General features: G+C 46.3%; 1 protein-coding gene and 1 long non-coding RNA gene across 8 annotated transcripts in view; one reads left to right on the top strand and one right to left on the bottom strand.

Moving 5' to 3' along the window:
* The window catches only part of LOC119177210 (uncharacterized), a 183129-nt gene that overhangs the window by 91416 nt on the left and 76721 nt on the right, over positions 1–14992 (bottom strand). The window lies entirely within an intron of this gene.
* Positions 1–14992, top strand: part of Pkn (serine/threonine-protein kinase N) — a 186581-nt gene that overhangs the window by 153301 nt on the left and 18288 nt on the right. For all 7 annotated transcript variants that reach the window (XM_075878269.1, XM_037428622.2, XM_075878263.1 and 4 more), the window contains 2 exons: positions 1809–1889; positions 6522–6581. In XM_075878269.1, coding sequence (XP_075734384.1) covers positions 1809–1889; positions 6522–6581 — 141 coding nt within the window. The remainder of the gene's footprint in view (positions 1–1808; positions 1890–6521; positions 6582–14992) is intronic.

Raw genomic sequence — 14992 nt, 5'->3', positions numbered from 1 at the left:
CTTGGCTACGTGCCATCTCCTAGCGCAGCAGACTTCTATTTCGCCATCTTGACCACACAGGCACATCAACAGCTATCAAGGCACCCACATGCGATAAACAATCAAGGACATGTAAAGCTTCTCTGGACCTGTTTGAAATCAGAAAAAGAAACTTCATAACGCGAGTCGACGTCGCAGAGCTGTAAAGACAGGCAAAAGAGTGCGATAATAGGAAAGAGGGAGAAGCAGATTTGCAAGAACAGCGGGAAGGTGACTTTGAAAGCCAAAACTCACAAGGAGATGATAGCTCGGGTAGCTTGTTTAATAAGTCAATTAAATACGCAACTAATGTGTTGTAAAACTTGGGACCTGTTTTGCACCTCCCTGACATCTGCGTGTGGCCTACACACGCAGATGTCAGAGGATTGCATTGTAGCGCTGGCTGTTCGCATGTTAGAAAATTTTGGGCCTGTCCGACGAGGATCAAAAGACACACACAGCAGATGAAGCACGCGCGCAAGAACAGCACACTCGCACACTGCATGCATCAATGCGGTCTTCTTTTCTCTCCGAAGGTGGAGAGTTGACTCGGGATAGGCATAGGATTGCAAAATATCGAACTTGGTAGGGCTTGTACAGCCCGCCCTTCAACTTGGATAATTTGAGATTCGTTCCGTGTAACGGCCGTCTTGTATCCTTCTGTTCATGTGTGGAGGGCATGCTTAGTGGAGTGCAAAATGAGCAAGAACAGGCCCCAAACACTGAACAAATCATAAACTGGTGATGCGGGGTGCTAAGAGCAGCAGGGAGACAAAGTTCGAAGGAATGTGTGACAAAAAAAAATCACCGCCAAGCACTCCGTACAGATGGTTAACCAGTGAAGCTGAAATGTACAGCTACAGGATATTGCAGACGTCGCAGCGGAAGCCCAAGTGCCGCTCAAGAAACTCCCTCCGAAAATGGGCGTTAGTGTTTCTATCATTGCCTTGTTGATGCTGCTCTACCTGCAACACAGCTTCCTGGCTTGCCTCTTTTTCGTGTCTAGCTGCTACATGGCTTTCCTTGGCTGAGAGGCGAAGCGCGCATGGACAGGGTAGGGCCGAATTACCTTTTTTCCCGTCCTTTTCTTCCCTTGTCTCCTACATTTTTCTCTGCCACTTTCCATTCTCGTGCAGCAATGTTCAGATGACCTCCACTGAAAATGACACAGCACTTTTTTCTTCTTTCTTTTTTTCACTTTGAAAGCCACTTGTTAAAACTGCTGCACACGTGCTCGGTGGAACAGCTGTGAAGAAATGAGTGACGTCACTGGCAGCGCTCCTAATGGCATGCACGCATTGGTGCAACGTAGAGAACGACGAAACTGATGGAGCAACTAATGGGCACATCATTTATTGTGGTGAACGATCTTTTGTTTCGCCTAGCGATATACAGCTGTTGCTCTAAAGAGAGTTGGGGATAACGACATCTAGACGGCTTCAGAGGCAGGCTTGGTGTTCAATAATAAGAATCTTGGGCACCTCCCTGATAGCTTATCGGTTGTCGAAAACAGTGATTGTGGTGTCTTAGCCAGTCGCCGGAGCACCGACTTGGCTCAGAGATGTTAGTTTTGAGTGCAATTTTATGCCATTGAAGTAATGCGATTTCTATACCTAGTCACTCGGATATCGTTTGTTTTATCACAAGTTCGCTTTGAGGTGGGCCATTATTTTTTTTACTGAAGCATGTGAGTGGTTCGCAGCAATAGTGTGGCAAGTGAACATGGCCTTTACATTAAATCATCAGCTGCTTCTGTTTTATGCTAAATTTTATTTCTTCAATACTTGCAGCTGTTGAGGAAAAACCCGGAGAGGCGCCTTGGCACAAGCGAGAAAGATGCAGAGGACGTCAAGAAGCAGGCTTTTTTCAGAGTGAGTTGGGTCTTTTGCTCAGTGTCACAATCCTGATAGCATTAGTATTCTCTTAACCTTTTTAATAAAGTTTCGGGACATATTTCGTAACAACATTTATGTAAACCCATATAATTATTTGCTGGAAATTTTATGGCTGCTACCACCTGAAAGAAACTAAGGCTGCAGTGAAAATACATTACTACTCTAAAAAGTGTTTGTTTCATTTCCTAACCTCTTAGGGGAGAAGCCTCTATTTATTTAAAAGCCACATGTCAAAAAAAAATTCTGAAAACATTATTTTGGATTCTTCCACTACCAATGCCTGACATCACCGATTTTCATGCATTCTAGATCATTTTTTTAGCCATAACAGCATTTTAACCCTTTCGGCCCTGGTGTCGTCAATTGACGACACCATACAAAATTTCTTATAGAACTTTGAAAGCTCAATCATACCCGCTCATTCTTGGCGATATATTTCTTCAACAATTCCTACTGCGATTGACATCACAGTTGTTTCATTTTTGCGGAGCATGGAGCCGTAATGAAGGCGACCGAGGTCGTTGATGACGATGACGCGGGCAAGCAGAAGCGGAAAAGCAGCAATTTTGGGTTGAAGTCCTGAGGCTGTTTTAAGAGCTTCAACACTTTCAAATAGTATGTTTGTTCAGATTTTGTGCACTCTAGGGCATAGCAGCAATAAATTTGCCATCTTTGTCATTTCATGCCTATAGGGCCATGATGAACTAATTTGATGTCATGGCTGTTAATCCATAAATGCTTACTACTGACTAAATTTTTCGTTTGTGGTTTTCTGAGACCCTAACCATTAGTGAAATATGTACTAATATTGTCTGGCAAACTAAAAATTCCAGGGCTAAAAGGGTTAAATTAGCAGCAACTGTTTTTTTTTTGTTATTTTGTGTTTTATATTTTCGTAACCATGCAATATTCTTCTGACAAGCTTTTCTTGGGCTTCTGTTTCAAGGGTAGAGTGGGATAGCATAATCGGGCTCTGTTCACGATTTCTCACTCACTAGCCTGGCTTTTGCTTCTCTGTGAACAGCTCAGACATGGTGCTAGGATTTGAACATTTGTGCCCATAAAGTTTGCCATTTCAAAACGATTCTCGAAAGCCTACTGCAGAAGCTCAAGTGTTCCCCCCCCCCCCCCTTTTTTTTTTTAAAGCAAGGATGAAATAAGACAAGTGTTTTTTTCTCGTGTCCTTCTAATAAGAACTTTGAAACTCCGTAACATTTGTTCTAGGAAAGCTAGAACACTGAAACCATTCTTTGAAATGTGGGGAGTAACATTTGATTCAGCGAAATCTGCGAGCCTGTTTTAAGAAATGTAAACAAATGACGTTCTCATAGTGAACAAGTGATGTTCTCATCTCTCAGTCTGCTTCATTCCCACTACATTCCCTAGAGCCAGTACAAATAGCACTGACAGCGAACAATGCTCCGAGATGGGAGATGCGCCTTTATGTCTTTATGGACGAGGGAGAAGAAAAGTGAGGTGTATAGTAGAGGTAAACAGAGAGAGGTTGTGGGACAGCAATATGTGCAGCCAGTCTAGCTGGTTAAACATCAGCTGCTTCAGTTTAAAGCGAGGTTGCTAGTGGAAGATTCATGTGAAACACGTTTTAAGTTATTTTCTTCAAGTTTTTGCCTATAAAGAAGGTTGTGTCAACAAATTTCAGCACCGAAGCTTTCAGTAGGGCTGAAAATCTCGGCAGCAAGTGTCCTTTTAAAGGGCTCTTAATCTACCCAGAGGTCGAAATTCAGTTGTGGTGGAGAAATTGTGCACGAGTGTACGACGAACACGGAGCCGTGAGAATTTTTCAAAACGGTGCAGTAATAGCGGAGCTAGACACGTTTGATTATCGAAACCATGACAACCACACCTTTTGCTCTCTGCTGCGCTTCCCTTCGCTGTTATACTCTCTCACACCTTCTTCGCCACTCGCTGAGCGCCCCTCCCAATCTTGCGTGGCATGCATCATCGCCGACGCGCTGCTTGAAACACCGTCTACTTCTGGTTGCTCATCACTCCTTCTTCACCACTCGCTGAGCGCCCCTCCCAATCTTGCGTGGCATGCATCATCGCCGACGCGCTGCTTGAAACACCGTCTACTTCTGCTTGCTGCATCTCCGGTTGTCGACTGCATCTCTTGCGTTGTAGCTGCGGGCTTGTTCGCGAACCGTGGCTGCTGTAATCATGCCAGTATAGGCCCTGCGTTACGTTCACGCATTAGAAGGATCGCCAACGCGATGGACTCTGACGGGGACATGCCAGGCCCCGCACAAGTTGCATGCACACGGGCAACATGACATGGGGGGGGCAAAGCTTCCTATGCCCTGGCTTGGGCGTCCGCCATGTATGTAGTAGTAGTAGTAGGTAACCACTTCCTGCAGGGCTAGAGAAGCGGCACGTGCGCACCGTTTTCAGTTGATTAAAAGATAGTTGTTCCTGGTGAAATAACTTACAGAGATGAGTATTGGTGACCTAATCTTACATAAATTTTGCCTTGAATTTGATGCTTACTAAAAAAAAAACTAGTATCAGAAGGACGCACTTTGAGCACTATCTGACCAGAAAGGGTTGCCACGTTAAACTCGCTGGGCGTAACCTCCTTGGTTTCAGCAAGGTTTAGCGATGGTTTGGCCGCAGTGCCATGGATATAGTGAACTAGTATATAGCCATGAACTAGAGGCGGTGAAAAGTGAGAAGTAGACGCGAAGCGCAGGCCGTAAGAAAGTGTGTGGGTGCCACGTCTCGTTTAGTCCTTCGAATGTCCGCTGGATGGCGGTACTTCTATATGCTGAATATATAATGAAAAGATGCGAGATGGTGGACGAACAGACAGACAGATGCACGGACGGACGCACGGATGGATGGACGGATGCAGGGACGGACACACGAACGCACTGGCGGACGGACGGACCCTTCACCCAGCTCATTATAATGCAGTCCGTGGATATGCTGTGATTTTTTTTTTTCCTTTCTCCGCATGCGGCGTTGAAAGGAGAAGGGTCTTTACGTGGCAGGGACGGAAAAGGGAGAAGCGTGGCACAGGCACGTCGCAGATCGGCATTTGAGAGAGAGGAAACATTCCACCGCAGCCTTTTCTTCTTTTCCTTCTTTGCGCACAGCGTTGCGGTGTCGGAGGTGCCACCGCGGGATTGGATGTGGTGCTGAAAGCATTTTCGGAGCGTGGTATGTTCGAATTAACTGTTGCAAGTGCTTGCGCATTCGAATTACAGGGCGTTTTCGCCCATTGGAATACACATAGCTTTGACGGGACCACAGCGCGAGTTTAAATTAACCGGAAGTTCGAATGAAGTGTGTTTGAATTAATAAGATTTGTCTGTATTTTATAACCTGAATACCTAGGATAATGGGAATTTTTTTCTTTTCAATCACAATCTTGTACTGTAGTTTGAATGGTAGCTCTAAACCTCCCTTTACAAACGTTGAAGATCAATATCTCAGTGCTTTTGACCTCCCATACGTGTCGTCATCACAGTGGGTACTGGGAGGGTTAGTTTTTTTCTCCTCTCTCACGCCATCCATTGAGCCCCAAGCAGGCAGGCGTGCATGCCTCGAGACTTCAACTCCTGTCATCTTTTTTTCATGCCAGTATTACTAAGAATAATGTGGACAGCATGTGGTTGCTTGCCATGCGGGAATACCAGCACGTGGGGCAGAGCTGTAATATGCTTTTTGCATTGATTGATGGATATGGGGGGTTCAACGTCCCAAAACTATTATATGATTATGGGAGATGCCGTAGTGGAGGACTACGGAAATTAGGACCAGCTGAGGTTCTCAAATCGTGCACCCAAATCTGAGCAAACGGACCTGCAGCATTTTCGCCGTCATCAAGAATGCAGCCGCTGCATGCCAGGATTCGATCCCGCGACCTGCGGGTCAGCAGAGTACCTTAGCACCCAAATCTGCACACACGGACCTGCGGCATTTTCGCCTCCATCGAAAATACAGCCGCCACATGCCCGGATTCGATCTCGCGACCTGCAGGTCAGCAGAGTACCTTAGCCATTAGGCCACCGTGGCGGGGCAATTTGGTGGAAATAACAAAGATGGTTCTGGTAATATAGGTGTAGTGGAGGAATCCAGTTAATTGCTATGCTTGACAAGCTTGTATCAACCTCAATCAACTGTGACAATTTTTCTATAGTATTTGAAAAGTATCCCACATTCAAGCAAACCTTGCATCATCTGAAGTAGTTGTTGACAGTAGTTGCAGCTTTCGCCTCCATCGAAAATGCAGCCACCGCATGCCGGGATTCGATCCGGCGACCAGCGGGTCAGCAGAGTACCTTAGCCACTAGGCCACCGCGGCGGGGCAATTTGGTGGAAATAACAAAGATGGTTCTGGTAATATAAGTGTAGCGGAGGAATCCAGTTAATTGCTATGCTTGACAAGCTTGTATCAACCTCAATCAACTATGGCAATTTTTCAATAGTATTTGAAAATTATCCAACTTTCAAGCAACCACTGCACTATCTGAAGTAGTTGTTGACAGTAGTTACAGTTTCAATTATTTAATTAGTGGTCAGGCTGCAGAGTTTGTGTTGTCCCCATATGTGCCATCTGTGAGTTAGCTCTGTTGTATTTTTTTACAGAACATTAACTGGGAACATCTGCTTATGAAGAAGCTGAAACCCCCGTTTGTGCCTACTGTGGTAAGTAAGATATTGAGTTACATGTTATGTCACATTCCATGTTATTTCTGTTGAAGTGTCAATACACCTAGGGTGGAAAAGCAAAAGCCCTTGCAAACATTAACAGGGGTGGAGGTACTGCACCAATTATGTTATTCTGCTCCAAATTGCCCTTGCTGTGCCAAGCTGCACCATAAGGTAATTTTAGTACAATCACAGCTAAACCTGAAGTGACAAATTTCAGAAAATTTTTGCTGAAAGTAGTTTTTGTTCGTGCAGTTTCACTAGGAAAATTTGAAACAAAGCGCACAAATAAAGAAAGGTAGCACTGAGGGTAGGCCTCACTTAAAATATTTATTTAGCTGCAAAATGTTATTTTACTTTCTCGCTTATTTGTGTGGGACATCTATGCCGAACATTTGGATTACAGCATACACCACTTATAACGCAAGTCGCGGGAGTTGCTAACAAGAGAAAGCACCATCGCGAAAATTTACCAGCTGCTTTTCAGGCCGCCTCGATTGTGCACCTTACACTGAATGTCGAATCACGTCGAAAATTTTTTACTCTAAAAGACGCGCACCCGATTTCGAAACCTCGCGATCGAATTGCGAACCACCATTTGAGGGCTACACATGCCACACTTGTTTTCATTAATGATATGTATCCCTTCCCGTCAAGTGCAGCCACCGTAAAGAGTTTCGTTGATTCCGTACCAAACCACAACTTAAATTGCACGTCACCACTACCAAAATCTTAGACCTAGCCTGCTGTTCGGTATGCTCTTGCGGGAAGTTCGTCCAAGACATGAAGATCAAGCGTCGTGAAGTTCGCGTTCCTGGCCGTGAGATAGACGACGAAAAACTGCCAAGCTTACGTAAGACAACGCACTGGCAGCAAAGGTGAAAGCTCGTGTCACGAAGCCATGAAAGGTTTTAAGTTTACCGATGAGGTAGCAAACGCAATAGCTGTAGCAAGCACAATAACGACTACACTTTTCTTGACAGAAAACTGTTGAGCGCAGTTGATGAGGACGTGATATCGCATGTGCCATGGTGAGCCGCGCGCACCTGGAGCCACACTAGCGACGCTAATCGGTGTCGGCCCAAAGGCTTATCTGTCACCGAGGCAACCGCCCTCAGCGAGCCTGTGCAGTGTGCCGCGGTTTTTTTTGTTTTTTTTTAACGCGGGTCTTCTTTTCCGTATGACCTCGTGGCTCGCTCCACAGCAGGGCACCTAGCACGCCTCCTTTCAGACACGCACTCGCTGCCAGGATTGTCACAGATTTTCCGGCAACCGCATTATAACTAAGGGTGTGCGAATATCAAAATTTTGTAATACGAATTGAATACGAATGCATAGCTTCGAATCTTTTACTCAATCATATACTTATGTTGGAAACCGTACAATTATTATAATAATCAAAAATAAAAAATAAAAACAATGTCACCATTTGTACTTGCTAGAAAGCATAAGACTAATAGTTGAGCTTGTGACTGTGATGTCTTGGGTTCAATCCATATGTGGAACAAACCTTTTGAATCTTTTTTTTTTATTATGAAAAAAAATAAGCTTTCGTACCTGCCACGATGACTAGTGAGCATGAGGCCACTGGTCTGATTGTGTAAAAGTTAACACCCGTGTACTTAAGTCTAAGCGATTATTAAAGCAGCCTTGGTGGTCTCAAATCATCCAGGTTCCCACACTATTAATTTTGGTTCGAGAGACCCCACTTTTATAGTTTTCTTTAATTTTCTCCCTTGTTCTCACGGATCAAGCCACTGAGGGAGTACTTGGAGCGTTCTTTAACTATGCAGCAATACTCGTTATCTCGCTTGCTTCGGTTGCCCTTCCCGAGGACTGCGCGCTCACCATTTGCCGATCAAGAATGCTGTGTTGCGCTGATAGCAGCATGATAGTGACCGAGGTGTACTAGGCGCGCAGAGATAACGCGAGGTAAGCGCGCCAGGTAATACATGATAGAAAGACGCCCCATATATGCCTTTTTGTTAACGGAACCACAACTCCTGGCGGCGAGGGCACTATTTTGCCGCATCGCAACCCCCTTTAGCGCACTAGCTGCCAACAGCAGTAAACTGACGTTGACAAAAAAGCGAGATTGCAGCAACGGTGTAATGGAGGATTGATTGCAGGAGACGTTGCTGAGCGAGCACGATGCGCGTATGACAGATTTTCAGAGGCGCTGTCGGGAATGCAGCGGAACTACGCATTAATCCGTCCATCACCTTACCTGTGCTGCCATTAGCAACGAAGAACTATAAGTCATGATGCTATTGTAACGTTATTGAAAGTGCATGGCCTTTTTATGTTTGCCATTGCGCGGAAAAACACTTCAGCTCATTGGCATGACCATATATGCTACCATGAAATCTTCCCGAACTATGAAGAGAGTATACATGCTGAAGTAGCGGCACAGCTGATGCACGACTCGTCAGGCTTTGACGTGTGCATGTACATTTGTACGGCGATCCATTAATGAAAACTGGCGTGGCTATACATGAATAGCGTTACCACCTTACATCAAGTTGAGCGTGCCTTAGCTAGTTGTGTGCAGTGCATCACCTACTGATCTCGCTCCATCAGCTCCGCGTCCTGTAATGTATATGCGTGCATTCGCCCTTGCGGCAAGTTGCCTTCGTTTCCAGGAGCGATAAGCACTGGCAATCCCGCGCACAAGGGCGCGGCAGCAGACGGTGTGATCGGTATACACTTACATGAACCGTAACAGCACTAGACTGCTAGACCACGCGTACTGCCGTGGAGGCAGTACATGATTTAGATTTATTTATATGTTTATCGTAACCAGGTTTATTGCCATGCATTGCGGCTGCATTCGTCAGTAGCCGTCACGCTCCCGTGAATTTTTATGCAGGCATCACCGTACTCACGCCAAAGTCGAAGTAATCACCGCATGATCTACTGAGGCTTTTATTATAAATGCCCAGTCGTAAGTTCTTCACAGTGACAAGTGGAAACGAGTATTCGTGAACATCAAACATTTGAAATTTTTGAATACAGTAAACCTGCTTATAACGAACCTCGATATAACGAATTCCTCGATATAACAAAGTTTTTCTATTTCCCGCCGTCGCTCCATAGAAGCACATGTATTTGCGACCTCTATGTAACAAAGCAACAGCGGGAGACAACCTTAATATAACAAATTTTTCCCACAGAAAATATGGGAATTTTGCTCCGCATTTCGTCATTTCGGCACGAGCATTTTCCGCGGTTGCCCCGCCGCCGACCAAGCGCAAAGCGACAGTAACAGGCACGCGGGCCGCGTCAGCGTGAGGCGGGCAGGTGTGCCTGCACTCCACGTGCCTGCGTTATAGGCATTGACCCCCCCCCCCCCCCCCCCATGAAAAAAAAAAAAAACTACTATTGCGCGTTGGCAGTGCCACGCTTTTAGGTAGCGTCACATATGTGGGGCCGCACTGCATATGGAGAGCGCTTTACCGAATAGTTTTCCGTGGTATCCATGTCTGTGTTCGTGTCGTTTGCTCTTAGTTTTCGACGTCGTGCACAGTTTCACTGCGCGCGCATGGTGTGGCCCCCGACGATGTTCAGCTTTGCTTTCTTTCTTTATTGCGATAGCAATTATGTATATTAACAGTCTTTGCTAGTTTTTTGCCGGCGCCTTCATTCATCGTATATGTGTAGTATCTATATATATATGAAAACTCAAGAAAAAAAATTGGCCCCATATATGCATGTTAATCTGCAAATGTTGTCGAAAGACAATAGTCTTGCGTGTGGAGAGAGTGAACAAAACATTTATTTGATGTTCTGCTGAAGAAAATTGGTGAGTGGTATTCTGGAGGCGCTGCGTTAGAGGGCCTCGAGCGTGCAGCAGAGGCGAACGAGCACATCAAGTCACGTTACACGCGAGACATGAGCGCTATCTGGCAGTTTTCTTGGAAAACAAAGCATGTGGCTCTGAGACGGTTGTGCGCGCCCATCTCAGCGGTGATAAGGTGTAGAATGCAAGACGACGGGTAGGTGCCACCGCCGTGTCATCTTAGCAAAGCGTTGAAAACACTCGCCTTTTCGTGCAAGCGTTGCATGATAAGCGCAGCATGATTAACGCTACGGTCCTTAGAATTACTTATGTATGCCTTTTCTAGTAAAATACGCACATACAGAATATATACGTGTGTTTATGGTGCCTCAGATATGCGCAATAATTGCTTTTTAATTGACAATCGCACAAGTATGAACGTTGAATCTTGAGCAACATTGGTGGGCACTGAGGATGAGGTCGGTCGTTTGGCGTATCGACTGGTGTTGTTCAGAGTACCCGATATCGGTAAGAGTGGACAAACAAATGTAGATACAGACCAAAATTTTTGCGTCGAAGGTCCCCAAGAAAGACTATCATCTTTAAAAAATCCACGCACGCTAGGCACCCAGTTCGTCACGGTGCACCGATGCACGCTTATCTCCCACGCGTACATTGCCCCACGAATGGGGAGAAGGAGGGCGGGTTGGTGTGTGTGCGCGGGCGCTTATCCTTCGATGGGGAAAATTGCACGCTTTCGACTTTGACCGGAACGATTGCGTTTAGTTGCCGGGTACATAAAGATCACTTTGCTCACTAAACAGGCACCGTTTGCAAAGAGAGTGCTCTTTTTAAACACAGCGAAATAACGACTGAGGCACTTATTAGTTCGCACTCATTACGCCTTGTGCCTCGTTTTTATTTAAACGGTGCGTTAAGTGTCGAGCGGTAAACGTTAGTTTGCTGTCGTCCTGTGTATGTTGTTTTCGTGCGTCATTTGTGCGTGAGCAGCGCACTGCAGTTTTTGATCTGCTTGCCGTTCTGTGGGTCACATTCCAAGTTGTTATCGCATTCATTTCTGTGACTTTTCTTAATTTCGAGCAACCGTGTCCTCACCACTGAGAGGATGTCAGATAAGGTGCTGATGGAAACTCTCCGAGCCCACGGTGACGACGGATCTTCGAAGGTCGACTCATTACGTGCCCCCGCAGGGGCGCCTGCGCAAGTAGGCGTTTGGTGTGTAGCGACACCACGGACCCGAGCTAACGGGGGAGTTTCGACTCCCTCCCACGCCTAGCCGTGCGTGGCTTTGCCGTGTCCGGGGAAAAGGGGATCCTGGGGGTTGAGCTGACGCTGGGTGATTGGACCTTTAAGACCCCCTGGCAGAGGCAACACACCTCTTTGGCCCCGGCTTCACGTAGACGGCACCCCTGGGCTGACCCACCCAGGGGAAATCGGCAGTCGCCTTTTCCTATCTCTCTCTGCCTATATCTTCGTCTTTATCTCTCACTATCTATCTGTCCTGTCTTCTACTCTCTTCTGTTTACTTCCAATTTTCCTGGCGGCAAGGGTTAACCCTGTGCAAATAGCCTACCTTGGTCTAATCGCATTGGGTTATGGCAGTGTTGTACGGCTGACGTCTGCAAGCTTTCAGCACCTGTAAACTTGCAGCGTCCCCTTGTTGGGCTCCGTGGTGGGTGGCCGCCAACGGTGCTGAACAAACATAAGACCGGCATGCATGGCGCATTCCCTCTACTACCTGATCGTACCGGCTTAAAGCGGGTACGCACCGACGACATAAATCTCTTCAACCAGCCAATAGAAACTTTTCCCCACTTCCACGTCATTCACTGCGAAAAAACCGGAAAGCAAGCCAGGACCGTATCTCCTTTCGTAGTTGCCAGGTGTCTTACGGAAACTCTCGGGGCTGGATACAAAGTAACCAAAATGGCGAGCGGAGACCTTCTTCTAGAAATTCGGGACAAAGCACAATTTGTAAAGCTAAACAGCCTCTCAACGTTTGGTGACGTACCGATCACCATAACACCACACCGATCCATGAACATCACTCGCGGAGTGGTATCTGATGCAGACTTTCTTGAGCTCACCGAGACTGAACTTTTGGAAGGGTGGAAGAGCCAAAATGTAAATAATGTACAGAGAATTATCATCAGAAGAGACAATAAGGAAATACCAACGAAACACTTGATACTCACGTTTGCATCCAGTAAACTACCAGATTCCATTCAAACAGGGTACACAAAGACATCTATCAGGCCGTATATACCAAACCGTCGTCGTTGCTTTCAATGCCAGAAGTATGGCCATGGCTCTAAAACCTGATGTGGTCGCCAGACTTGTGCACAATGTGGAGTCCTAGGTCACGTGTCTGAGAACTGCAAACAACCGCCACACTGTGTAAACTGCGAAGGAAACCATGCCGCATATTCACGCTCCTGCACATACTGGAAAAAAGAAAAAGAAATAATTACATTGAAGGTGAAGGAGAAGATTACGTTTAAGGAAGCACGGCGAAGAGTCGCTCCATTCTATGGACCTACATACGCTGATGCGGTGCGTCAGGGGGCACCGCCGCACCAGCCCTCGCCACCCCTTCGACCCGCGCAGAGCGAGCCGTCGGCTGTGGCACCTGCCCCCAAGGCGGCTGTAGCCCAGGCTACACCGCCTACTCCCGAAGAGAGACCGAAGACTCCAGAGTCTTTGGGCCTCAAGGCCTCCCCTCACCAGGCGAGGCCCAAAATTCGAACTAACAGCCCGCACGTGCGGGCATCCAGTGCCTCCGAGGAGGCAATGGATACGTCGGCACGCTTGGTGCCGAAAGAGCGGCGTGGCTCCTTGGAGCGCGCCAAGAAAACAAAAAAGCAAATAACAGGGCCTGGTGACGGCCCTGTTAAGTGAACTCAAACTCCCCGTCTAAACAGCCACTCACTTTTTGTACACACAGCATTATTTTACATTCACCATGAACACTCAAATTATACAATGGAACGTCAGGGGCCTTCTCAGAAACCTTGACGACATCCAAGAACTCTTACACGAACACTCACCAAAAGTTCTGTGTGTACAAGAAACACACCTTAATTCAAAACACACAAACTTTCTTCGTAAATACGTTATTTTCCGAAAGGACCGTGTTGATGCCATGACATCATCCGGAGGTGTTGCCATCATAGTGAATCAAGGAATTGCATGCACACACATACAACTCCAAACATCCCTTGAGGCAGTGGCTGTTCGAGCAGTTATTTTTGATAAACTGATCACAATCTGCACTATTTACATTCCTCCTAGCTATCAGCTACAAAAACGTGATTTACACTCTCTAATTGATGAACTTCCGGAGCCTTATGTTCTCCTTGGAGACTTTAATGCGCATAGCAGGCTATGGGGGGTGATTCTCGGTATGACGCGCGCGGTCGACTGATCGAACAGTTCCTTCTCTCGTCGAGCGCGTGTCTCCTGAATCGAAAAGAACCAACCTATTATAATCTCGCTAATAACACCTACTCCTCCATAGACCTAAGCATAGCATCTCCTTCTCTTGTGGCTCTACTCCAATGGAATGTCGTCAGTAATCTGTACGGAAGTGACCACTTCCCCGTAGTTTTGAGCACAACTACAGTAACCGAGTGCCCACCACGTGTTCCCAAATGGCTAATAAACAGAGCCGACTGGGAACAGTTACTATCGCTCGTCTAGGTTGGAATGACATCTGTACTTTGAACATTGATGTTGCTGTGAACTACTTCACAGCGTTTTTGATTGATGCTGCAACAAAATGCATCCCACAAACAAATGGACACCCTGGAAAACGACATGTGCCATGGTGGAACTCTGAATGCCGAAACGCGCGCAAACAGCAAAACAGAGCTTGGAGGCTGCTTTGGAACTCACCGACAGCCGAAAATCTTGAAACCTTCAAGAAAATGAAGTCTCAAAGCAGGAGAACGCGTCGGCAGGCCAGAAGAGAAAGCTGGCAGAAGTTTTTATCAGGGGTTAACTCATACACACAGGAGGCTAAAGTCTGGAACATGGTCGGTAGGATAGCAGGAAAACAAGTACACACACTTCCCCTCGTAAACACTCAGGGTGATACCTTGGAAGATCAGGCAAACTTCCTCGGTGCACACTTTGAACAGGTATCCAGCTCGTGCCACTATACTGACACTTTCCAAAAATACAGAACAAGAATAGAAAAGCAAAAACTCGAACACAAATCCACTAGATACGAGGCATATAACCAAGCTTTCAGTCTAGCTGAGCTCCAAACATCTCTAAACTCCTGCAGTACTTCTGCCCCAGGTTCTGACCGTGTGATGTATGAAATGTTAAAAAACCTACCAAACGAAACCCGAAAAACCTTACTTTTTTTGTACAATGCTATTTGGTCTTCTGGCACTATTCCTACCTTTTGGAAAAAGGCTATTATTATTCCCATTTTGAAAGAGGGCAAGGACCCTTCTTTAGCTTCAAGTTACAGGCCTATTGCACTTACAAGCTGCTTGTGCAAAATCTTCGAAAAAATGATAAACTGCCGACTTGTACACTTTCTTGAAACAAACAATCTGCTCGACCCATTTCAGTGCGGGTTTCGAGAGAGTAGATCCAC

The sequence above is a fragment of the Rhipicephalus microplus genome, chromosome X (genome assembly GCF_043290135.1).
Source record: "Rhipicephalus microplus isolate Deutch F79 chromosome X, USDA_Rmic, whole genome shotgun sequence".
NCBI classification, from domain to species: domain Eukaryota; kingdom Metazoa; phylum Arthropoda; class Arachnida; order Ixodida; family Ixodidae; genus Rhipicephalus; species Rhipicephalus microplus.
This window is presented reverse-complemented; position numbering and strand designations above follow the sequence as displayed.